Here is a 22537-nt window from a genome sequence, read left to right on the forward strand (position 1 = left end):
AACTTGCCAATATTTTTACAAAACCCCTAAGTGAAGAGCAATTTGTTGATATTAGAAGACAACTAGGGTGATTTCTTTATGATCAAATGATTGCTTGATGAATTCTTGTTTATATTACACTTGAATATACCCTATGATTGCGTGAAATTCATATCATATGCATCATATAGAAATAATCCTAGGAAATAGGTCAAATTTTGACCAAAAATCAAAATTCCCGTGGCATTAGACATAAAAAATTTGGGATTTCAACTGAAAATGGCAGAGGGAAGATCATGAGACAAGAAAATGCAACAAAATTTGGAAAATTTTACCGTTGACCGTTGACCAGGCGATCGACCGGTTCGTCGGGGCTGGGAATTTAAAAGCCCCCTCACGCTTCATTTCTCACCTATTCTCCTCCATAGCTTGAAGCCTCTTCACATCCCTGCTTCTAGAAGACTGTTTTGGCTAGATTTCGGATCGATTGCAGGCTATGCACTTGATTTTAGGACGCCTTGATGTTAGGGTTTTGATTTGAAACCTAGGGTTTCAGCTTTTGGGAGTGTTTTTTCTCTGCACCGCACACCTCAGGGTTGGTTTAGCTTCATCTCCGTGCACCTAGGGCTTCGGGTTTGTGATTGCTCCTTCTTGTTTCATTTCATTCTCTCTTTTTGGACTCCTCCTTCTCCTTTCTGTTCATTGGATGGAAGTAAGGCAAAAGACAAGTACCTCTAGGGCTTAAGGCAAGCGCCTTGCTGAGCCATCTCAGCCTGAGCAGACAGAGGCTCGCCAAAAAACGAGTTTTGACATGGCCCTCTTCAGTTCGATCGAAGACTATCAGCGCTACAAGCAAAAGTTTGCCCAGAGAAAAGTCGTCCTAGGGAGAAGTGTCAATTTCTCCCAACTTCAGCACTTCGGGCTTGAGGGACTATTCTGTCGGATGGGATGACTGCCAGTTGTGATGATTTCTGAGCCAATCTTCCCGACTTTGGTGCGGGCTTTTTATTCCCGAGAGACCTATGGGCTTGAAGAACCGATACTGTCCACTGTGAGGAGAATTGACATCAGATTGAGTCCCGAGAGTATCTGTCGCATTCTCAACATCCCTTCAGTTGGACTCAGAGTGTATGAGGCCAAGGCGTGGCCCACTGTATCGGGATTCGAGCCTAGAGAGGTTGTTCAGAGGTTGTGCGGACTCGTAGATGTCTAGGGGATGGGCAAACCATCAGCACATAGCATAATCGTGCCCAACTAAGTCCTTCACCACATGATATGCTCCATTTTATTACCACGTGGAGGACATCGAGACGAGGTCTCCTACCTTGAGGCATTTATTGTGGACTCGATCCTCACCGGGAGACGAATTTACGTGGGATATCTGATGATGATGCATATGATCTCCTGCATTGAGAGCACGACACGTGTACTCCCCTACGACCGCTTCCTTACCCTAGTATTCAAGGATGTCGGGGTCGACTTGAATAAAAAGACGGACTTCGAGGCCCCCACTAGCTATGACACGTATGATGAGCAGTCATTGGGGCGCATAAAGTTCGAGAAAGCACCCGATGACTCCTGGGTTAGGAGAGCTGAGCGACAGGCCCGGGGACAGGGACAAATGCATCCTGAGGCAGATAAGGAGGTCGAGATCAAAGAGATGAAGGATAGGTTAGACCCTCAAAGGGACTTTGAGCAGAGAGGGCCCGAGCTTGACATTCTACCTCCACTTCAGTCAGAGGGCATTCATGTTGAGGCTACCTTCTCAGAGCCTATGATGACTGAGTCGTCTTTCACAGCGGGACCATCATCTCAACCATCATTTACCGAGCTACCATCTCAGGCACCTCATGCTCCTAATCATGCACCTTGGATGGATGTCTCAGCTCATATTAGCTCCCTTGGGACTCGTATGGAGGAGCTTGCCTTAGTCCATGACTCTCGCTTCTACTCTATGGAAGAGCACATGGATCAGTATCAGACTGGAGTCACTTCTCAGTTTGATCACTTCTAGCAGATATTCGAGCGCATAGAGGAGCGTATGGATGAACAACAGGCTACATTCGAGCATCTCCAGCAAAGCATTGATCGTATTGAGAGTCGTCAGGCGAGTCAGCATGAGGAGATGATGGCTTACCTCCGCTCTGTGTTTCCTCCTCCACTCCCTCAGCCTTGAGACTATCTAGAGATCCCCCTCCGTTTCTTTTTTATGTTGCCAAAGGGGGAGAAATTTATAGGATCTAAGAGACCCTCATGCATGTCATTGTCATCATTGTCATATCTATCTTGTTTGTACATGTGAGGTTTCCATATATATATGATATGATATTTTTATGATCCATTTTTCATTTTCGTGTTTTACATTGCTTCCTATTAAAAATCGTTTGATTGATCCATGATTAGTTTGAGGGGGAGATTTTTTTTCTCTCCTAGATAACCAAAGTTTGTCATCATAAAAAAAGGGAAGATTGTTAGCCCATGGGTTCTCCTAATTGGGTTTTGATGATAACAAACCATGGTTAAGTGACTAATTGGTTTAATGATTAAAAATCTCAGGTATAAACTCGAAAATTCATCAAATGACCAAATGGATACAAGAGCGAGAGGCTTGGAAGACTTGTGATCATAAGAAACTAATGTAAGATGAATGCATGAGTGCACTTAGGATTTTCACACGTTTCATGCATCTTTGAAAACTCGGTTTATTATTTAAAACGTTGATTTCATTAAAACTCGAGTTTTTAACTAATGTACCTGATTACTACCAAAAAGTGCTATTTTGTAGACCTAATTATAATGGTTTTAAGCACCTTTGTGTAGTAATCATATTCATTTAACCCAATTAATTCATTAAGGTCCTTAGTAATTGGTTTTAACCATTTTGTGGCAAGTTTACATGTTTATATCAGCTTATGAATCAATTCAAGCATGCCAAATGATGGAGGAGCTACTTGGACAAGTTAAATCAAGCTTTTAGCTACACCAAAGCAAGCCAACAAAAGGAGAAAAGCAAAGAGAAGCAAAGAGAAGCAAAAAGAAGCAAAGAGGAAAACAGAAGACAGCAGCTGCAGTCTTCTTTGGCACTTTTGGAGCACTTCCCGAAGTCTATTTTCTACATGCTATATACCATTTCAAAGCTCAAGAAGTCAAGAATCCAACGCTTCAAACCGTGTACGATTTGGAGCTGAAATGAGGAAGATATGGCCTTCGGAAGACAACTGCCCCAGGCTTGTGCGAAAATTTCGCACAACACCTTCCAAATTCGCACAGCCCATGCGTGGTGCGAATTTTCCTCTGTTTTTGCCGACTCCACACGAGATCTTTTCTTTTGGATATTTTTGTATAAATTTCCATTCTTCTCCTTGTAATCCACCAATCATAAGATTTCTTAGCTAGAAAGGTTGGAAAAACTTCTCTATTTATATCCCCTTGCATCCGTTGTAACATATATTGATATATAGATATAGAATACATATTACGTTTGACACTTAGAATATTTACAGAGCTCTCCCGTTTCTATTTTCTTAGTAGCCAAATAGCCTCTGAGGGCTTTTCCTCAGAGGATGATTGGCTAAAACTTTTAGTTTCTCAAAGTATGGATGTTATGTGATGGCTTGGATGCAATCCCATGAAAATTTCTCACACCTGAAGGTAAGATAGTCGTTTTTCATTAAAGGTTCATTAATGCAAAGTTTAGTTTTTATTTCCTTTGGACAACTTCCAACGGCCAATACTTGATAAGCTTTTGGATTTCTATCCATTAGTTATCTCCTACGAGCTATTGGAAGGTGAGGTTTTCAATTCCAAGTTTTGCATTAATCCGTTAGAACCAATTTCAATGGCCATTGAAAGGTGAGTTTATCACCTGGAATGACTTTGAGTTGCCAATATTTGGTAAGCTTTTGGCTTTAGACCATTAGTAATCTCTTTCGAGCCATTCAAAGGAAGTCCAAGGTGAATAACCATTGATGAAATTCACTACCATCTATTTTGCCATTTTAAAGGATTAAAACTTGATTTGCTAAATCCATACCGATTCGGGAAGCAAGCATCACCATAGTTGCAACCCCAATGCGAGGAGCCTATCCTGAGATTTCCAATTTGCATAAGAGCCAGAGCATAGCTATCCTATCTTTGAGAAACTTGTTTTTACACCCTTTCATTTTAGTCTTTAATGTTAGCTTAGATTAGTTTAAATCTTTCTAAAACATTTACATCTTCTTTTAAAGCTAACATCCATAAGAAAATCACCTATTTTCCTAATTTGAATATCACTTGTGTTTGCGAAAACCCTTCCCAGTGAACGATCCTAGAACCACTATGCTATAGTAGCTTGACTACTTTAGTAATAGTATTCAAGGTATAAATTTTGTTGATACGCCTTTAAAGCTAAGCTACCATGAGTCGAATCAGTACCTTAGGCAAATTGTTTCAAAATTGGCTTAATAATTTACCTAAAGACCTTGCCTAAGTGTTAGAAAAGAAAGGAATTAAAAAAATAGGTTTTCGAGACCAAAAAGGCTCAACTGGTCGAGGCTATGGACAACCGGCTCAACCGGTTGAGGAACCGGTCGATCGGTTGTGGTCGTCCAGTCGAGGACCGATCAAGGTCCGGTCAATGACCGGTCGAGGTCCGGTCGAGGACCGGTCAAGGTTCGGTTGAGGCAACGGTAACCTGTCATGCATTAAATGCTCTAACGGCTAGTGAACTGGTCGACCCCTAGCTCGACCGGACGAGGTTACCTTTTGCTGTTTTTGACTCCCAAGCTTAGAAACCTATAAATTGAGAGCTTCACTTCATTTATTGACAAGAGAACACTTGCATTCAATAGCCTACCTACCTGTTCTTGATCAAAAAGCTCTCATTTCTTTCATAGTGCATTAAATCACCACTTGCATATCCTTTAGTGCACTATTGTGTGTCATCCTAGCTTTGTCTTGTATTTGATCTATCTTTAAGCTAGGTTGAGGGATTATATCTTGTAAAAATCCGAGTGTTAAAGCCTTTGAGAGGGTTGAATCTTGAAGAGGTTGTGTAAGAGCCCATTGGAGCCGGAATCCAAGTGTAAGAAGATTGGAAGCTTGGTTCGAGCTTCAAGTTAGTGGAACCCTCACTCGGTTAGGAGGTTGAGGAGAGTGGACGTAGGTAAGGAAGTGCCGAACCACTATAAACCCGAGTTTGAATCCTCTAAACTCTATCTCTTTGCTTTGCTTATATTGTGTTTGAATTTGTTGTGATTGAAAAGATTTTAAAAACTCAATTCACCCTCCTTTTTGAGTGTTTTTCTTAACTAAGCATAGCCTTTGTTTTCTCAGTATCTATAGCTATTAGCATAACGTAAATAGAAATGGCTCATACATCCATTTCAGTTTCTATCAAATATAAGACGCAAACACTTCAGACGGTAGCTATTCTAGAGACACTAAAAAGTTCAATATCCCTTACATGATAGTTGCATTCAAAAGTTTGGCAACCCAAAAAAAATGTGCAAAGAGAATCATCAAATTTCAAAACTAATACAAAAATTAGAAAATAGGTATCACATGCAAGATTAGAAAATCCAAGTCAACATGTTTATATTATCAGAAAACACAAGGTCAAAGTATTACCTTATCAAAAATAGGTATTATGTGTTTGTTTAAATAGTTGAGAAACTTGTTGTTTGATGCACCCCTTTGTGTGGAAACCAAGGCTTTAGTTGAACAGAAAAATATAGAATGAACCAAATAAGGAGAAATAAAAAAACCAACAGAATCTATACCACAAAAAAAAAAAAAAAGGAAGAACCAGGAATAGGCGTGATATCGATCTATCAATATCATCCCCATTTGAAACCTGCATTTCAAAATCCTATGTAATCAGGAAAGAAGTAATAGAGCAAGCCATAGCATCATAATGTAAAGCTATAAATGAGATCACAAAGGAACTTGAGAATCTTGAGGAACAAAGACAATATTAACAATCAATGACACTGGCTCATAATAATGTTATGTAGTCATGATGATATAATGGCTCTTATCTGGTAAACATTGTTGCATGACATATTTCAATTTCCAGTAAATAAAATATGAAGTATCTCCAAAAAAGTACAAAGATATTTTTTTCTCATGGCACTAAAAAATCTCAGGATCTTTCTTTTGCCCAAACCAAACTCATTTTTCCACAACATTGGAAACTCTGGAGATTCAAGCTCTTCATTTTCATTTTAGAGAAGTGCAAACACTCCATTTCAATTCAACTTGCAAACTTTCTCAAGTTTGAGTCAGTTAAAACTTGATTAGGGCTGCAAAACCAATCATATTTTTAACCTTACCATTTTCTCAATTTTCCAATTTTCATAGATTTCCATATTGAAACCTCTTTTTTTTTTTGGAAATAGTAATTCAATCTTCAAACTGAAGAGCAAGCATAATTCTCACAAGATATCAAAATGTCATGGACATAAATCTTAAAAATTGTAGTAGCCATACTAATTACTCAACTTAGCTTGAAGGCATAATTTTCTGGGTAATAGCAAACAACATGTGTATTTGCGGTATCCATAGCCATGAATTGGAACTCATTTCAGCCAAATCATAAATGAAGTGTAAGACACAATAGATTATCAACTGATTTAATAAAAATTAAAATCATCCCGTTTGATTCCCAAGAAAATCCATCCCCCATTTGATTTCCGGGAAAATTCATCATCGTTTGATTTTCGAGAAAATCCTTGCAAAACCCCCAAGGAAAACAAAAAAAAAAAATTGCTTTTTTTTCCCTTCTTGTGTTTTATGGATCTGTTCTAGGGGTCTCTTTGATTTTGTGCCATTGGATTTAAATTTCACAAAACCTAAATCCACGATTTTTGAGCCAGACTGAAAATTACCACATTTGCTTGCAAATCGTGATCAGATTACCAAATACCATCTTATGTTTTTTTTTTTTTTTTAATGTTTGGACAAATTTTGCATCATGGGTGGCCTGCCCTGGTAGGAAATATCTGGAAATTTCTTGAAAATACGGTAAAAAAATACCGATAAATACCTAATTTTTCTCCATATTTCAAAGATTGGTGGTTCTCAAATTTTTTTCCCTCAACATTCCCCACAAACAGTCGTCTTGTAAACATAAATATTTAAGATATAACAAAACAAAAAAATCCCCAAATATTCTAATTCACAGGGTCGTGAACAATGCAAAACAATCTTCAGCCCAAATATTTTCTCAACACCCAAACAAATCCTTAAATGGAGAAACTCACTTGTGATTAATCCAAAAGAAAGAGGAAGCTCCACTGCGGTTTCCAGAAACCTTAAAAATATTCCACCTTTGATGAAGAAAGATGAAGGAATGGCTCAACTTTGGCTTCGTTGCAGGTTTTTGGAAGCTGGCTATCGGGTTTGAGTGGTCAGCTCGTGAACAGAGACACTAGGGTTAGGCCAAAATGAGACAAAATGAGAAGAAGTGACAAAGTTATGAAAATGTAGAGCAAAATTGGGTTAGGGCAAAATGAGAGGAAGTGATAGAGAGTTTCCCCAAATTTCAAAGTTTATCGAGTTGGGTGTTCTGTGGGTTTTGCAAATTTTATATTTTTAAAAGCACAACTTCCGGTGACATGGAGACGCGTGATGGTTGTTGACAGGGATGAATGGAGGGGTAATTTCGGAAATGCAATTTTAAATAGTATATAGTGCATGAAAAGGAAAAATTTTCTTGAAATAGTGGACATATCTTGGGTTATGCAAACTTGGGTTTTGAAGATAATATTATTGGCAAATGGGCATCCTAAACACAACTTTCCCTTGTAAATAAGCAATAATTGGTGGTGAAAGTGTCATTTATTTATTTACCATTTATGCCCTTGAATCCCTCATGAAGCGAGCTTTGACCCAAAAGACTACGTTTTAAAAAAAAATCCATAAAGTACCCAAATTTCTAAAATAATGCCCAATCTAATGTGTCTGGCCACGTAGATTACCACGTCATAAAACCGTAGTTGGTAACTACGGTTTTATTTTTTAAAAACAGTCAAAACCGTAATCACCAATCACGGTTTTAACTTTAAGTTTAAAACCGTAGTTGGTGACTACGACTTTGACTACTTTTAAAAACAGTGTAGTGACCAACTACGACTTTAACTTTAATTTTATATATAAATATATATATATATATATATATATATATATATATATATATATATATATATATAAATATATATATATATATATTTAACTTTAATTTTTTAAAATAAAATATTATATTATTTTGATTTTATATTGATTAAAAATATGTAAGTGGTGTAATAAAAATATTTAACTTTAATTGATCTCATTATTTAAAGAATAGTAATATATGAAATTAAATAATTGATGTCTTTAATTTGATATAAAAATATATTTTGATAATTTTATTAAAATATTTGGCACTACACTCAATATAAATATAATTAGTTATAAATATACTATTTCATACCCTTATAATGAAGAATAATATTTTATTTTATAACTTTGTGCAAAAAATTAAAGGCAATTATGCACTTGTACAAAATATAATATGACTTTAAGTGGGCAAATAATTGGAAAATTATTTAAATACAACAAAAAATAATTTTTTTTTTCCATTTTTCTCCTTTCAAAATGGGATCAAAATGGAATGGAAAAAAAAATGTTGTAATGGTAGCTGTAAAGGTTTAAGCCTTTCCATTCCATTTTGATCCATTTTGAAAGGAGAAAAATGGAAAAAAAATTTATTTTTGTTTTATTTAAGTAATTTTCCAATTATTTACCCATTTGAAGTCATATTATATTTTGTACAAGTGCATAATTGCCTTTAATTTTTACACAAAGTTACAAAATAATATAATATTCTTATAAAATAGTATATTTATAACTAATTATATCTATATTGAGTGTAGTACCAAATATTTTAATAAAATTATCAAAATATATTTTTACATCAAATTAAAGACATCAATTATTTAATTACTATTCCTTAAATAATGAGATCAATTAAAGTTAAATATTTTTATTACACCACTTATATATTTTTAATCAATATAAAATCAAAATAATATAATATTTTATTTAAAAAAATTAAAGTTATATATATATATATATATTTATATATAAAATTAAAGTTAAAGTCGTAGTTGGTGACTACGGTTTTGACTATTTTTAAAAAATAAAATCGTAGTTATCAACTATGATTTTATGATGTGGTAATCTACGTGCGCAACATTGGACATTATTTTAGAAATGGAGTACTTTATGGGTTTTTTTTTTTTTAAAACGTAGTCTTTTGGGTCAAAGCTCCTCCTGAAGCAGCTTGTACGGGGCCCCAATTTCGCATGTGCCCGAGGAATGGATCATCTTTCATTCGGCTTCATCCAAAACTAGGGTTCCATCAGAGCATCCATGGACGAAGACGTATCGCGATGGATTCTGGAATTCATGATTCGGAAGCCCATCGGCGATTCTCTGGTCAGACGTCTCATCTCCATTCTTCCTCTTTCGAACAGCCACCCGCGAATGAAGAAGACCGTGCTGTTGAGAAAAATCGAGTCGGAAATCTCCGATGGCTCTGTTTCGGAGACCATCCTTGAACTGCTTGAAATTATCGAAGAGTTGGATTATAAAGAGGGAGTCGCTGTTTTGGATTCGATGAAGAACGCGTATTGCGCGGTGGCTGTGGAATGCACGGTGAAGTTTCTGGTCGGGAGTGGTGGGAAAGAGGGCAAGTATTTTGATGCAGTGAAGAGGATTTGGAGGGGGAAAATTCATAAAATGGAGAGTTCGGCGACGGCGGGGTTGGTTTCAGACCAGTTGCGGAAATGGAGGGATGACATTGAGGCTGCTGTTTGGGATGCGAGAGTTTGTGAAGATATATTGGCAAAAAATACTCGAAATGATGCTTTGAGGTTGGTTCGGGCGTATGTAGCCGAAGCTTGGGCCATCATGGGTCCTCCGTTCCTGGAATTGGCTGCTCGAGCGATCAAGTTGGTGGAAGGATTGCCGGGGGCAGGTAACGGTTCAACATGTAATCAAGCTGCAGCGTGTTCGCCCAATGTGGCTACAGACTTGGTCGTCCCTGATAAAGATAAAGGTACGTCTAGTAGGCTCTGGTACATAGTTTTTTTTTTCCTCTGCATTTGGGTTTTTCTCTTTTTTTTTTTCCTTCTGAGTTTACATGTTTGTAATGCCATCTTTTGGAAGGACAGGAAAATTTTATTGCTTTATGCTAAATGTACTGTATTATTCATTTCAAAGCTACAAACTTCACGGGATAGAAAATTTATGGCTGCGAGATGTGGCCATTTGTCAAGATTTGTTTTGATTTGGAATTCAGATTCTATGGAATTAAAAATCATTATTTTGGCTGTGGAGTGTTCCTTGTGAAGCTCTGTTGTTTTGATGGAATTGGGTCCCAAATCCAAGGCCTCTTTCCTTTCAACCAAACACACTTAAGACTGTATATGGTTTAGAATTTGAAGGAGTTGAATTTCAAAATTTATGCCTTTGTTGTGAAATAGTTTTTATAGTTTTGGGTTCTGGAGTTCAATTTCAAATCCATTGGTATAGAAAGGAATTAGTCAATGTAACTGAAATTGGAGCCTCCAATTTAAAATTCAGATCCCCAATTTGAAAGCAACCAAATGGCCTGAGTGTATTTTCTTCCATAACTTGATAAGCATTGTACTTAAATGATTATGTGATCCAATGACCACCACAGTTATTTCTATTCAAGCTTGTTTTTGACATTTTGGAGTTTTTCATCTACAATTCAGAACTAATTTTGTTAAATAATTTATTTTTTTAATTAATAGAAACACTGAAGGCTAGTATGTTGCCCAAACGCAAGCATGTTGGTGGCCATGGTAGACGCTCCAGAGGAGGAGTTAAGATTACTGATACTGAAGAAGTGAGAGGACAAACATCGGGTAGCAAATATGATTGCCTGCCAAGTCCTGAGGTTGATAGAGTGCAAGCAGCACTTAAATCCAGTTCTTTGGAGTTGCAAGCTCTGGTGAAGGACCCTCTTCCTGAAGCATTACAATTGGCTGAAGCTGTAATATCTGGCTTGGCAAAAAAAGATGTGAATCATGAGCCATTGACTAAAGACCAGGGCATAATAGATGTAGCTGCACCCAATCCTTCTGTTGGCAAGAATCTCGTTGCTGACCAAACAAATGAAGCTGATAGTGGACATCAATGTACTACAGATCAGAATAATGTTCCTAGACCCAGCTTAATGGCAAGGAATGGCACTGCTCGCACTTGTGAGGTAATATGTCTTTTGTTGCTTTGATTAACTCGTTTTTTTTTTATTTAAGGGGAAAATGGCTTCAATTTTTCATTTTCACACATTATTTAATTTATTTCCATGTCTATCCACATATTAGATCCGTTTGTTTTCTATTTTATCATAAATTAGAAGCAGGCCGCTTGCTGTTTGATACACACTGATTGTTTTATTAATGTATTTGCTATTTGGAAGTTGGAACCTATGCTTAGTTGTCTTATGACATCTGCAGAAAGCGGGCATCACACTTCATTGAAAACACATTCTGTATCAAATGTATTTTGAAATTAAAGTTTCCAGCTTATCTGTTTCTTAGGAAATTTTTTCTGGTTTTTTTTTTTTCATTATGTGGATTGAGCCACATCTGATTGATTCATCAAGCATGGAGATGAGATCAAACAGTTATAGGTAATTTACGATGTATGAGATCTGGTGAACTAGTGCTCCCCTTCCTTGCCATAAAACCTTATGCAGATTTATGTTAATGAAATAATGATAGGAGATTCCTCCGAGATGAGATCAACCAGTTATAGGTGATTTACGATGTATGAGATCTGGTGATCTAGTGCTCCCCTTCCTCACCATAAAATCTTATTCAGATTTATGTTAATGAAATAATGATAGCAGATTCCTCTTTGAAATTATGCCAAGACCATGAAGTTGCATTGTAGCTGAAAATCTTGTTGAACTGTGCTATTTATGGGTCTACTCTTTTATAAGAATTGTGGATTTTTATTCACATGTTATTCTACACATGCTCTTCAACTTCTATTTCTCTTTGTAGTGGGATGATTCAATTGATGCCTCACCTGAAGGTTTGTCCAGTGATACTAACATTTGCTTACCTAGCCCAAAGAGAAAGGCGGTTTCTCCTTTGAAGAAGTACGAAATCACTAAACTTGCTAAGAGAAGACAAATGAAGAAATGGAGTATACTGGAGGAAGACACTTTGAGGACTGGTGTGCTGAAGTAAGTGATTACTGGGATCAGTGGAGAATATAACTAGAACTTACTTTGCTTCAACATGAAAAATATTTATTTTGTTTCAACATGAATAGTATAGGTTTTATTTATTTGTTTATTTTATTGAAATCCCAGTTATTTCTATTGAAGGTTTTAAACCCCTAGGTGAGGCATGCGTTTCTTTTCTTTCTAGCTGATGATATAGTATATGGTATGCTACCATATCCTGCAGATGGGCTTCCCACTTAATTTTAATGCTTATCTTTGGGACCTGGTTATGGAGAAAGCATTTAAACAGCTGAATGGGTGGAAAAAAGCCTTTTTACCTTGGAGGAAGGTTGTCTAAGACGTTCAGACCTATCATCTGTTTATTTTTAGATCCCACAAGAAGTTGTATCTAGAATAGTGAAAATCCATAGCGATTCCTCATGATTAGGTGTTAGGAAGGAGGAGGAGGAGGGGGAGGATTCATTTAGTTACATGCAATTCAGTTTGTAGTACTCAATCTGAGGGCACTTAGTTCTAGGAGGATTCTGTATTAGGAATAAAACCTTCATCAGAAGATGCCTATTGAAGTTCCCTAGGGTAGGGAGGGGGAATCCTTCTGACATCAGGTGATAAGAAGTTTGTGATTTGCTAGGATGCCAACTTTATGATCTAGGATTTCATATTGGTGCCCTTGGAAAACAAGTGCCCAAAAATATTCAAATTTCATTTGGCCCATTCATTTTTCTATCGACAATGGACCATCTATATTATAGCGGGGAAAGATTCTAGCACTTTTGAAAGGCTGCAAAATTGCTTTACTTGTCTGATTACTGGGAGTGGATTTAGCTGTTGGTCTCTCCTGGATGACCAATGACAGTGGCAGACCTTGGAGAATTGGTCATTGACTATGAAGGATAGTGTCTAGATTGGATTTAGCTGTCTAGATATGGGTCACTCTCTCTGTTTGAAGTGTAACCAGGAAAAGCTGGCTAAGAGATGAGCTTCTTCTTCCTTTTTGTGGGAGATCATCTCCCCCTTGAGACTTCCGTTTTTAAACCTGGTGTGGGGGTTCAGTTACTGGGGTTATTCCTTTATGCTGCGGTTTATGTTCTCTTCTTTCCTCTTGTGACTTGGTAGAATTTCTCATTCTTCTTATTTACATGCTCCTTAATTTATAATACTATTTTGTTCCATATCAATGTCAAGGCAGTTTTCTTCTTCTTTTTTTCTTTTTTATGTATTTCGCCCTATGCTTACCTTTTGCTCATTTTAAGCAAATTAATGTTGGACGCTAATATCGTTTTTGATGAATATGAATTTCCACATTGATACACTCTCATTTTTGTCTTTTCCTTCCTAAAAGGTTTGGTAAGGGAAATTGGACACTCATTTTAAACTGCTACCGGGACATTTTTGAAGAGAGAACCCAGGTAAACTGGCCGCATACTCATCTGCAATATCTTTGTTTGCTCTCACAATCTGGTTAGACTTTATATGAGTGGTTGTTTCATTCAGGTTGATCTTAAGGACAAGTGGAGAAACATGACCAAGTATTGATACTTCATGCAGTCATCATCTGTTTTTTGTGCTATATAATGGAGAAGTATGCTCCTTGTCCTTGTTTTTATGGCATCTCATACTTTTCTGCCCATGCATCACACTTCAGCCAGGGTTTCAATGCTAAGGAGGCGCTGTGGATGAACCGTAATTATCAGACTCTACCTTTTGGAACAACTTGTATAATTTCTGTATATCATGTCCTGATGAAGGAAGTGGGTGTAGTTTATGTCCTAACCAGCTAAGGAAGATGGAGCAATCTAAAATCCATCCAGGGATAGTAGGGCAAAGGTGTTTGTAACTGTTCATAGCTTTTTGTTATGTTGTGTCATTGTATGGCACAGTGCCTTGGACCTTCAAAGTTCAACTACATATGAAATAGTGATTTTGGTTGTTCATAGCCTTTTAACTTTATGTTTCATTTTTGGTGGGTTAGAACGACCAATATGCCATCTTTTTGTCTTGAACGTTTTCTTTCTGGTGGTCGGATGACGGTGGATGGGTGTACCAGTTCGATTTGAGTTCCTTTCTACCAGGATCCGTGATAGGATTGTGGTGGTCTACCTCTATTATCAGTTAGATGGTGGGTTTATTCAAGCTTATTACTATTCAAGAAGAAGCTCTTGGTCTATTGGGAATTAACATCATGAAACATGAGGGGGATAAGGTTCATATGTTCCATTGAGCTCGTGAGACATGGGCATTGTAACAAGTGTATAATATTATAGTGGAAAATAGGTTGGGAAAATTGTTTTCTATTTGCATTTCCTAACATAATTTTGTTTCTCAAAACAATTGAACACCTTTATTACACCATTTTCAACAAAGCTTTTTTTTTTTCATTATTATTGAAAAAATTGAAGGCATAAATCCAACATTTCAACTTTAATCATGTTTCAAAAAATGCCCTACATAAGGTAATTTTATAGACAGAAAGCCCTTGCCCTTCAGTGTCCCTGAAATTATATAAACTCCCAGTGCCTCCACCATGGATGAAAAGGTTGAATGTTGGCTACATCTTAATATTTTTGAACTGATATACAGTGGTGAGAACTAATTAGAAGCCAGCAGTCTAAATTTCTGCAGAAAATTCTTCTGATTAGTCCTCAACTCATAGCTATGTATAGCAGAAACAGCCAAAACCCTCCACCAACCTCTTCCCGTCCAAGCTCTATTTAAAGGCTGTAACTCTTTGTGTATGTGTGCAAGAGAATTGAGATATAAAAAATAGGGAAAGAGAGAGAGAGAGAAGAGAAGTTTGCTGCCATGGCCAATTCTACAGTCCTTAAGCTAGCATGCACTGTAGTTCTTGTGTGCTTGTTGGTAACTGCTCCTCAGGCAGATGCCACGGTAACATGCAGCCAGGTGACACAGCTGCTGAACCCTTGTGTCAACTACCTAATCTATGGGGGGGCGATACCTTCCTCCTGTTGTGCTGGTGTAAAGCAGGTTAAAGCAGCTTCCAAGACTGGAGAAGATAGGAGAACTGCATGCAGCTGCATCCAGGATGGTGCTGCAATGATCCCTGGAATCGACTATAACCTCGTCGCCTCCCTCCCATCTCAATGTGGGGTTTCCTTGCCCTACAAGATCAGTCCCTCCACTGACTGCTCAAGGTTCATCTTCTGCACACTTGCCACCCTCTTTTGTTATTTACTTATCATAGAACAAAGTCTGTAACAAAATTTTAAGCATGAAAGCATTCTAATGGCATTGGCGTGACTTTATTGCAGGATCAACTGAGTCTTCAAATCTGGAAATGGATTCCTAATGATGAGAGAATAAAGATTTGTGGGAAGAAGGTTGTGACCCTGGAAAGCTAGTGTCCATTTCCATTGTTCGAAGCCTGCCTTCTCGTAGTTGTATTTGAAATTCAATCATGTAATAAAATCGTGGTCCGTGTGGAATGCATGTTCCGCCTCATTATGATCATGTGGTTCAATAAAAGACGAAATTTTGTTACAAATATCAGTTCTGTCCTTCCCCCCGCCCCCTTTTCTTTGGATATTTGGTAGCAGCATTAGATTGAGAGATGAGAGACTCATGGAACACATGTTCATTCTACATGAAAAGAGATGCAACAAAAGACCCCGGCATGGGGGGGGGGGGGGAGGAGGGGGAATTGAAAGGCATTAAAATAAAAAAATAAAAATGTTAGAAAATAGCATAAAACTTTACATTGCTCTTTTAGGATAATCTTTTTCATTTTTTCAGCTAAGGAAAAGTTTGCAAGATGTATCATTTTCAACCTTAATCCAACAACAGAAATTTTATTTTGTTTTTTCTTAGTTTCTGAAAATAAAAATTACAAATTTTATCCCATTTCCATGTCGTCACAAATAATTAGACACCTCTGGTCAACCAAAGCTTTGAGCTGCTTAGCACAAACAGCTTACAGCAGATAAATAGATGGAAGGAGGACTTGAACTCGAGACTAGCAGAGACTTCAGAAAATCCGAGACCTTCAACTAAACAAAGTTTGGATACCATGTCGAATTACCAACTTTCCTAAAACATCAAGATAATTGGATTTGAACCTCTAGATGATGGGATTTGAGCCCAAAATGTGTACCATGTTCTAAATGGTGGAACCAGCACAATGACATGTCTCGGCATGTGACAAAATGTAGACCTAATCCGGGAAAATAGAAAGAAAGAAAGAAAAAAAGAAGCAAAATTCATCCGACTAGATCTCAACTATTCATTAATTCTAAGTCTTCACATAGGGCCTTAATACTGGAAAATAGCAGCAGCCGCTCCTTTTGATTTGTGCCAAACCAGGACAAAAATGAACAGAGGAATACATGGATAATCTTCAAGGAATCCAAGTTTTCTGGGACAAGGAAGATGGGAGCTTGTTTTTTCTGTGATTGGAATAGTCACCGAACAAGCCAAGGAAGGTTAGGCCGCACAATTTCCAAGTTTTCCCATTCAAAATATTGACGAGATAAAAAGTTCATAAGGAACTACAGGGGGTCAAGCCAATCTGCAATGTCTGGACAAGAAGGTTGTTAAAAGAAAACAAGAAAGTGGGAACCACATTATTGAAATCAAGGACATTACCACTATGAAATACAGTATTAAATTGTATGTTCAAATGCAGCATGATACACGGCAGTTACAGGTAAACACAAGATGATTATCAATCAAGAAATCAAAAAAATTGTGATAAGATGGTAGTTTGTCTGCTCTGCTTGTAAAAAAGGTGTGTGTGAGAGAGAGAGAGGGGAAGACAGTTCATCCTTGAAATTGGATACAGCAAAGAGAACACAGAGTTTGAAAATACAAAGCAAGGGAGTAGTATCATGGAAAGATGGGTGTCTCTCCATCCAGTGGAAATGACCTTTCATTCCCACTGGTCCTAGAACCCCAAGAAACAAAATTTCATATTGTAAAGAGGAACACATGAACATTGCAATAAAGCCTAAGGGAGCTTCCCTTTCTTGGGGAAGCAACCCCAAGAATAAACAATTAGGAAATGATCCAAAGTAGGATACTAGTTACCAAATGAATAAAAAATAAAATAAATATAGTATCTTCTCTAACAACGGGATGTCAGTCTATAGACATATCTGCGCAATGGAAAAGTCAACAAGTCAGTGGCTGGTTGGAATTAAAACGTGCTGCTACTCTCGCAGGCAGAGATGGAAGGGCCTTCAGACTTCACAAGATGTGAGCCTCTGCTACTGATGTCAAGGCCCTGTAATCGGCCAAGAGGGTCATTCTGCAAAATTTCTGAGATCGGTTGAGAATTTATAGGCTGCAGGTACTGAGTTGACATGTTAGAATGGGAATGATGGAATGGTGGCAACTGCATGTTTGGCTGGCCAGCAGGCCCAATTTGTTGAGGAAGTGAGAGAAAGGATGATGGGGTGTATAGCATTTGCTGCATTCCCAGGTCAAATGACTCAGAGGGGCTCATTATTTCCCCAGTGGCAATTTTTAGTCTCTCAACTTCCTGCTTCAATGCTGTATTTAGAGCTGCAAGATATCAAGTATTGTTAGGACTTCCCCAAGGACAACATATTAGCATTTGCTACAAGAGAAGGAATAGCCTTGATCTAAACAACTTTCATTGTTTGGGCATTTCTTTGCTGAGGCTTAGAACAAAGGGTAGACAATTGGATGAAATTTGTACGCTGAGTTAAGAATCACGAGGATAGGTAACAACTACCATCTCCTCTTTAAGAAAACATGCTCTGTTCTACTTTTTACTTCTCCTAATAACTCATTCCATTTTGAAACAGAATGAAATTCAGAATAGTGATATCTACTAGCACATAATATCTCACTTGCAGTCCCAGAACAAATTGCATAAAGCATGAGTTGACCCATGTTCAAGAGCATGTACGAAGTTGTCATATTGGGTTCACATTTTCATTTAATTCCATTATAGAAAAAGATCATTTAAAGCTGAAGTTATACATAACAGGCATTATATGTGTACTACTTTGTCAAAGAAAAGTTACAACAATCAGCAGTTGAAACAAGAGCTTCATATACAGACCCTGTATTGAAGTTTACAAACAGAACCATAGTGGTAATATAAGAAATGAAGCTAGGGTTGTCCCAATTGAGGACAGGATTACAGAAAGTTATATGAGACGCTTCATCAAGTGAAATAAAACCAATGACTGAAACAGAAAAAAAAAAAGAAAAAGAAGGAATGCAAAGAAAGCAATTGAGTCTAAGTTGAAGGTGCCACAAGGGCAAGGGACTAGTCTTGAGGTGGAAGGGAAATGTTGATAGCCTATGATTTCTCATGAGGGATTTCACTTAATAGAGCCAAATGGCAGAAAGGATCTGTATAACCAACACGAAATAGTTGTGGTATATAACAAGGCTTTGTTAAGTTCAGTTGAGTAATTGAAATTAAGTAGTACTGATTCATGCAAAATGAACAAATTTTAACCTTCTATTGGCTAGATTAAAGCTTTCTATCTAAAAACCTAATCGATGTCTGGTTCAAGGGAGATCCTGTGACACTAGCCTCTGAACATATAGCATGCAAGTGTTACGAAATGACCATAATTTCATCTATATATAGGTAAAGAGATGTAGGAACTCATCAGTGTCATACATGCAAGGGATCATTAACCAAACAAACATCAAATTCTTAATGTGGTTTTTAAATGCATAATAGATGTTGATCATCAGCAACAGAGACCTCCAGGTATATGAAAAATTAAGGCTAGAATAATAATTAACAAAATTCAATATTTAGATAACCTTGGCAATGCACTAAGAGAAAATAACCATTTTGGTTTTTGAAGTAATGTAATAATATATTGATTTTCTTATTAAAATACTTACCATCACGCAATTGAGCTTGTTGCTCCATAGCTTGTAACCGAAGCTTAAGTTCTGTGTTTTCAGTACTTAGACCTGTTGTGTCTCTCTAAATGAGAAAAGAAGAAGAAATCAGGCACAAGTAAGTGTTTGTGAAGGCAGTAATTGGATGAAGTAAGAATTAAAGGAATAAAAAAATGAACTGCACATTTTCATAACACAAGCTTCTGAAGGTTTAACATGAAGAAATGTAAAAAGATCAACTTTAAATTCCTGTCATTCTTATTTTATTATGGAACTAGCTCACCATATCAAGGAAATGTATATAAAGGCTCATAATACAATGTGGAATGTTACAAAGTTCCACACAAATGAATGACATCACAGCCAGGAAGTGTGCCATACATCTAATTCTATAACAGGTTTAGATACAAATGTCTGCATGCGTTGCAAGGGAAAAAATCAATAGCTTAAATAATAAATTTTCATGTAGCCATCCCAAGTACTCGGGATTTGAGGCTTTGTTATTGAAAATTAAATGCGTATTTGCAATAAAAATAAATGATCTTTTTTAGAGTTATTGTTTTGCTTGATAACTATCACTTTGCAGTACACATCTTGTTCTGCTAAAGTAGATTCAGATTTTTTTCATCAATGATAGATGGCAGATCCTTGTTCATCTGACAAATCTATATTAACCCTGTGTTCATGCTTCTAAGATCCTGTAATCCCACATGTTCCTGAAGCACTCGCATGAGAAGGCTATTCTGATGTTTGTCCTTCTAAAGTTTTATGCAGGAAGATTCTAAGAAGAACCCTTGTTTATAAGATGACATTGTACACCAATATTTAGATTGTATTCTCTTTTTCCAGAGCCTGGATCTGCAGCATCGAACATGCCCAAAATGGATTAATAAGCTAATTGACAACCTAATAATTTGTTTGGTTCAAGGTTGATGCAACATGGAAGTGGTAGTTACAAAAAAAAAATTTAACTGGAGTTAAGCTAAAACTAATTTGAAATAGCATACAATAAAATATTGCAAGACTAGAAAGAAAAGGGGGCAGTGGATTGCAACCTTACCATATACAATACACATCAGTCGTATGCCATATCCATCAAAGAAATCTACCATGAGCGTAAAAAAACTTTCTATAAGAAGATCATGCCTAAGGATATATTAGCAAGAGTGGTGAAATGCAAACTAACCACGTATTCTATATTGCAGAACAAGTCAATTACATCTTATAGAACCTACAAATAATTCTGGTTTAAAATATATGCTAGATTAAGAATCCATCAAAACAAACCTGGTACAGTGTGAGTTGTGCAGAAAGAGTGGTGGCTTCTGTTTGAAGGGTCTGAACTTTTCGCTCAAGTTCTAATATATAACGGGCCTTCCTCTCTTTTGAGCGAGCAGCAGATTGCCGGTTTGCCAGAATCCTGTATTTAGCAACTAAAGCATGAGCAGGAATTCCCAAAAATGTCTGCCCAATACTTAAAAATGAATATGACAGATTTTAACATACATGTGTTTGTGTATACAACTGAACATGTTTCTAAAGATAAATACATAAAGACATACCCTCTCTCTAATACACACACACATGTTTGTTAGTATTTCACATTGCAAGTTTTGAATCACCTTTAAAAGTCCAGTGCAGGGAAGAGGTGTAAAACAAAAATGGCTTCAAACAGTAACAATTGCCTGGAAAAAGTAGTGGAAACAACTTCTACCAAAATTTTTAAGACAGCTTTCTTTCATACTAACATAAAACATGAAATAAATTGGTAAAGAGAATATATGATACATATTTCTATTTCCTATTCTTTGCACCTAAGTGGTTAGAGCTTGGGGAAGACCCAGTTTGAAATTCTTGAGAAGGCCCATAGGAGGAGTTGAACACCTTAGCAATTGGGAAATGGTTTGTTCTTCAGGTGAATTGAGATTTCCTTTCAAGTTAAATGTTTCCTTATAGATAAGCCCTAAATCTGATCCCTTGTAATTTTCCTTAATAGTTCCCTTTTACTGAAATTTAACCTACTATTGATTTTCAAACTGTAACTACTCAGGAAGTCCTTATAAGTGTTACTAAAACAATTTTAAAATGAATCATACAATTTAGGTAAACCCTACAAGGCCTTATCCAACTGCTTCGAGCCCCTACTAAGATCAGAATTTTTTTTCTAAAAATAAATTGTTTCAAATGTCCCAGAAACAATTAACTTATGTGCCCCTTGGCACAACAAATAGAAGTGCTTTTGCAGTTTAGGCATGTCAATATATGCCTAACCTGTGCAGTATGTTTTGGGGTATGTGTAAAATTCAGGTACACCAAATAAACCAATGACCCTCTTTATCAATAACAAATCATCCATAGATAGTTTGGGCCATACACATCACATCAGCCAATATTGAAAACTGTTATACAACTACAAGAGCCAGCGAGTTTCCATATATTGCTGACAAATGCAACCAGATATATAAAGCTAAAAAATAGCCCCAGCAAAGTATCTTAGAACAGAAAAAAGTTACAAACTTTCACGATATATTGTAATGTAATACCCTGGGTCCCGGTCGCAGATGAATCACAAAAAATAAAGAACGAAATACAAGCAAATTAAAGAGACACATAGGACTTAAGAGGGAAAAACCAGTTTCAGTTCCCACATTCAAAAATATTTCAACTTGTGGCAAGATCTAACCTTTTCGTTTACACATATCAAATCATGATTAAAATAGCTTAAATTATCCATAATTTCAACCAAAGGAAACTCATAAACAACAATGCATCCAAAAAAACCAGCAGATTGATTTTTTATTCCGCAAAACTGAACGACAATCACACCTTTTGGCGCGCTTAGGATCAATATTCCAAAGCTCAGCCAACTTATCAGGAGGCATTGCCTTCTTAGCGTCCATAATCTCACCAAAAACACCCTCTTCTCCCTTGGAGGACGAGCAATCCACCGAATTACTGTGCCGATGCCGAGGCTTCACACTCTTCTCCGCCTCACCGCTCTGATCCGCACCATTCCCCCCGGCGCCGAGCTTGTCGACATCGATGTACGTGGAGAAGAGGTCGTCCTCGGAGGCGATCTCTTCGAGGCTGGCGGCAGAGGCGTTGAAGGGATCGGAGGAGGATAGATCCACGTCGTCCGGCATCCGGAAAGTGAGCTCGGAATGAGCTCGCCGGTGGTGAGGACCTCTGAAGGAGGTAGCAGGGTTTCCGTACATCGTCGCCGGCGTTGAATTTTTGGGAGCATTGTGGGAGCTAGATGGATCTTGCATTTTCATGGACGTTGCTTCGCCTTCTGTTTTTCTACCCTCCTTTCAAAGCCGCAGACAATCTGGGAAGGTTAAAATCGTTATTCGTTACGCAGTCATCGCCCCCCATTACGACGTCGTTTTACTGGGAATCTTCCACTACCTGGTTGACCCTTTTTATAACAAGCGTTGTTGTTGAGTCGTTGACTGT

The 22537-nt window shown here is 37.3% G+C and overlaps 3 protein-coding genes across 4 annotated transcripts; 2 read left to right on the plus strand and 1 right to left on the minus strand.

Moving 5' to 3' along the window:
- The first annotated feature begins 9238 nt into the window (after positions 1–9238).
- On the plus strand, positions 9239–14166 carry LOC100244907 (uncharacterized). 2 transcript variants are annotated; one of them, XM_002276359.5, is made up of 5 exons: positions 9239–10063; positions 10785–11242; positions 12045–12229; positions 13575–13641; positions 13727–14166. In XM_002276359.5, exons 1-5 carry the CDS (start codon positions 9376–9378, stop codon positions 13766–13768), a joined length of 1440 nt encoding a protein of 479 aa, XP_002276395.2. In that variant the 5' UTR covers positions 9239–9375; the 3' UTR covers positions 13769–14166. The 2 variants fall into 2 exon arrangements, 1 of the variants encoding a protein (XP_002276395.2); XR_785916.3 differs by lacking the exon at positions 12045–12229 and having other exon boundaries at positions 13727–13811.
- Positions 14167–14270: 104 nt separating this feature from the next.
- On the plus strand, positions 14271–15734 carry LOC100250042 (non-specific lipid-transfer protein-like). The gene is made up of 2 exons (XM_002276336.5): positions 14271–15384; positions 15502–15734. The coding sequence occupies exons 1-2, from the start codon at positions 15035–15037 to the stop codon at positions 15509–15511; spliced, it is 360 nt and encodes a 119-aa protein (XP_002276372.1). The 5' UTR covers positions 14271–15034; the 3' UTR covers positions 15512–15734.
- A 1261-nt stretch (positions 15735–16995) lies between these two features.
- Positions 16996–22433, minus strand: LOC100243248 (transcription factor RF2b). The gene is made up of 4 exons (XM_002266756.4): positions 21908–22433; positions 20369–20501; positions 19082–19166; positions 16996–17749 (listed from the first exon to the last, which is right to left on the minus strand). The coding sequence occupies exons 1-4, from the start codon at positions 22354–22356 to the stop codon at positions 17382–17384; spliced, it is 1035 nt and encodes a 344-aa protein (XP_002266792.1). The 5' UTR covers positions 22357–22433; the 3' UTR covers positions 16996–17381.
- Between the last annotated feature and the right edge of the window lie 104 nt (positions 22434–22537).

The sequence above is a fragment of the Vitis vinifera genome, chromosome 6 (genome assembly GCF_030704535.1).
Source record: "Vitis vinifera cultivar Pinot Noir 40024 chromosome 6, ASM3070453v1".
NCBI classification, from domain to species: Eukaryota; Viridiplantae; Streptophyta; class Magnoliopsida; order Vitales; family Vitaceae; genus Vitis; species Vitis vinifera.

Bases quoted from the DNA above. Each gene is read 5' to 3' on its own strand.
- LOC100250042 (XM_002276336.5), top strand. From the start codon at position 15,035: ATGGCCAATTCTACAGTCCTTAAGCTAGCATGCACTGTAGTTCTTGTG.
- LOC100243248 (XM_002266756.4), bottom strand. From the start codon at position 22,356: ATGAAAATGCAAGATCCATCTAGCTCCCACAATGCTCCCAAAAATTCA. The intron at 20,502-21,907 runs GTGTGATTGTCG...TGCTAAATACAG, and splicing joins GATCCTAAGCGCGCCAAAAG to GATTCTGGCAAACCGGCAAT. The intron at 17,750-19,081 runs GTAAGTATTTTA...GATATCTTGCAG, and splicing joins ACAAGCTCAATTGCGTGATG to CTCTAAATACAGCATTGAAG.
- LOC100244907 (XM_002276359.5), top strand. From the start codon at position 9,376: ATGGACGAAGACGTATCGCGATGGATTCTGGAATTCATGATTCGGAAG. The intron at 12,230-13,574 runs GTAAGTGATTAC...CCTTCCTAAAAG, and splicing joins TTGAGGACTGGTGTGCTGAA to GTTTGGTAAGGGAAATTGGA. The intron at 13,642-13,726 runs GTAAACTGGCCG...TGTTTCATTCAG, and splicing joins TTTTTGAAGAGAGAACCCAG to GTTGATCTTAAGGACAAGTG.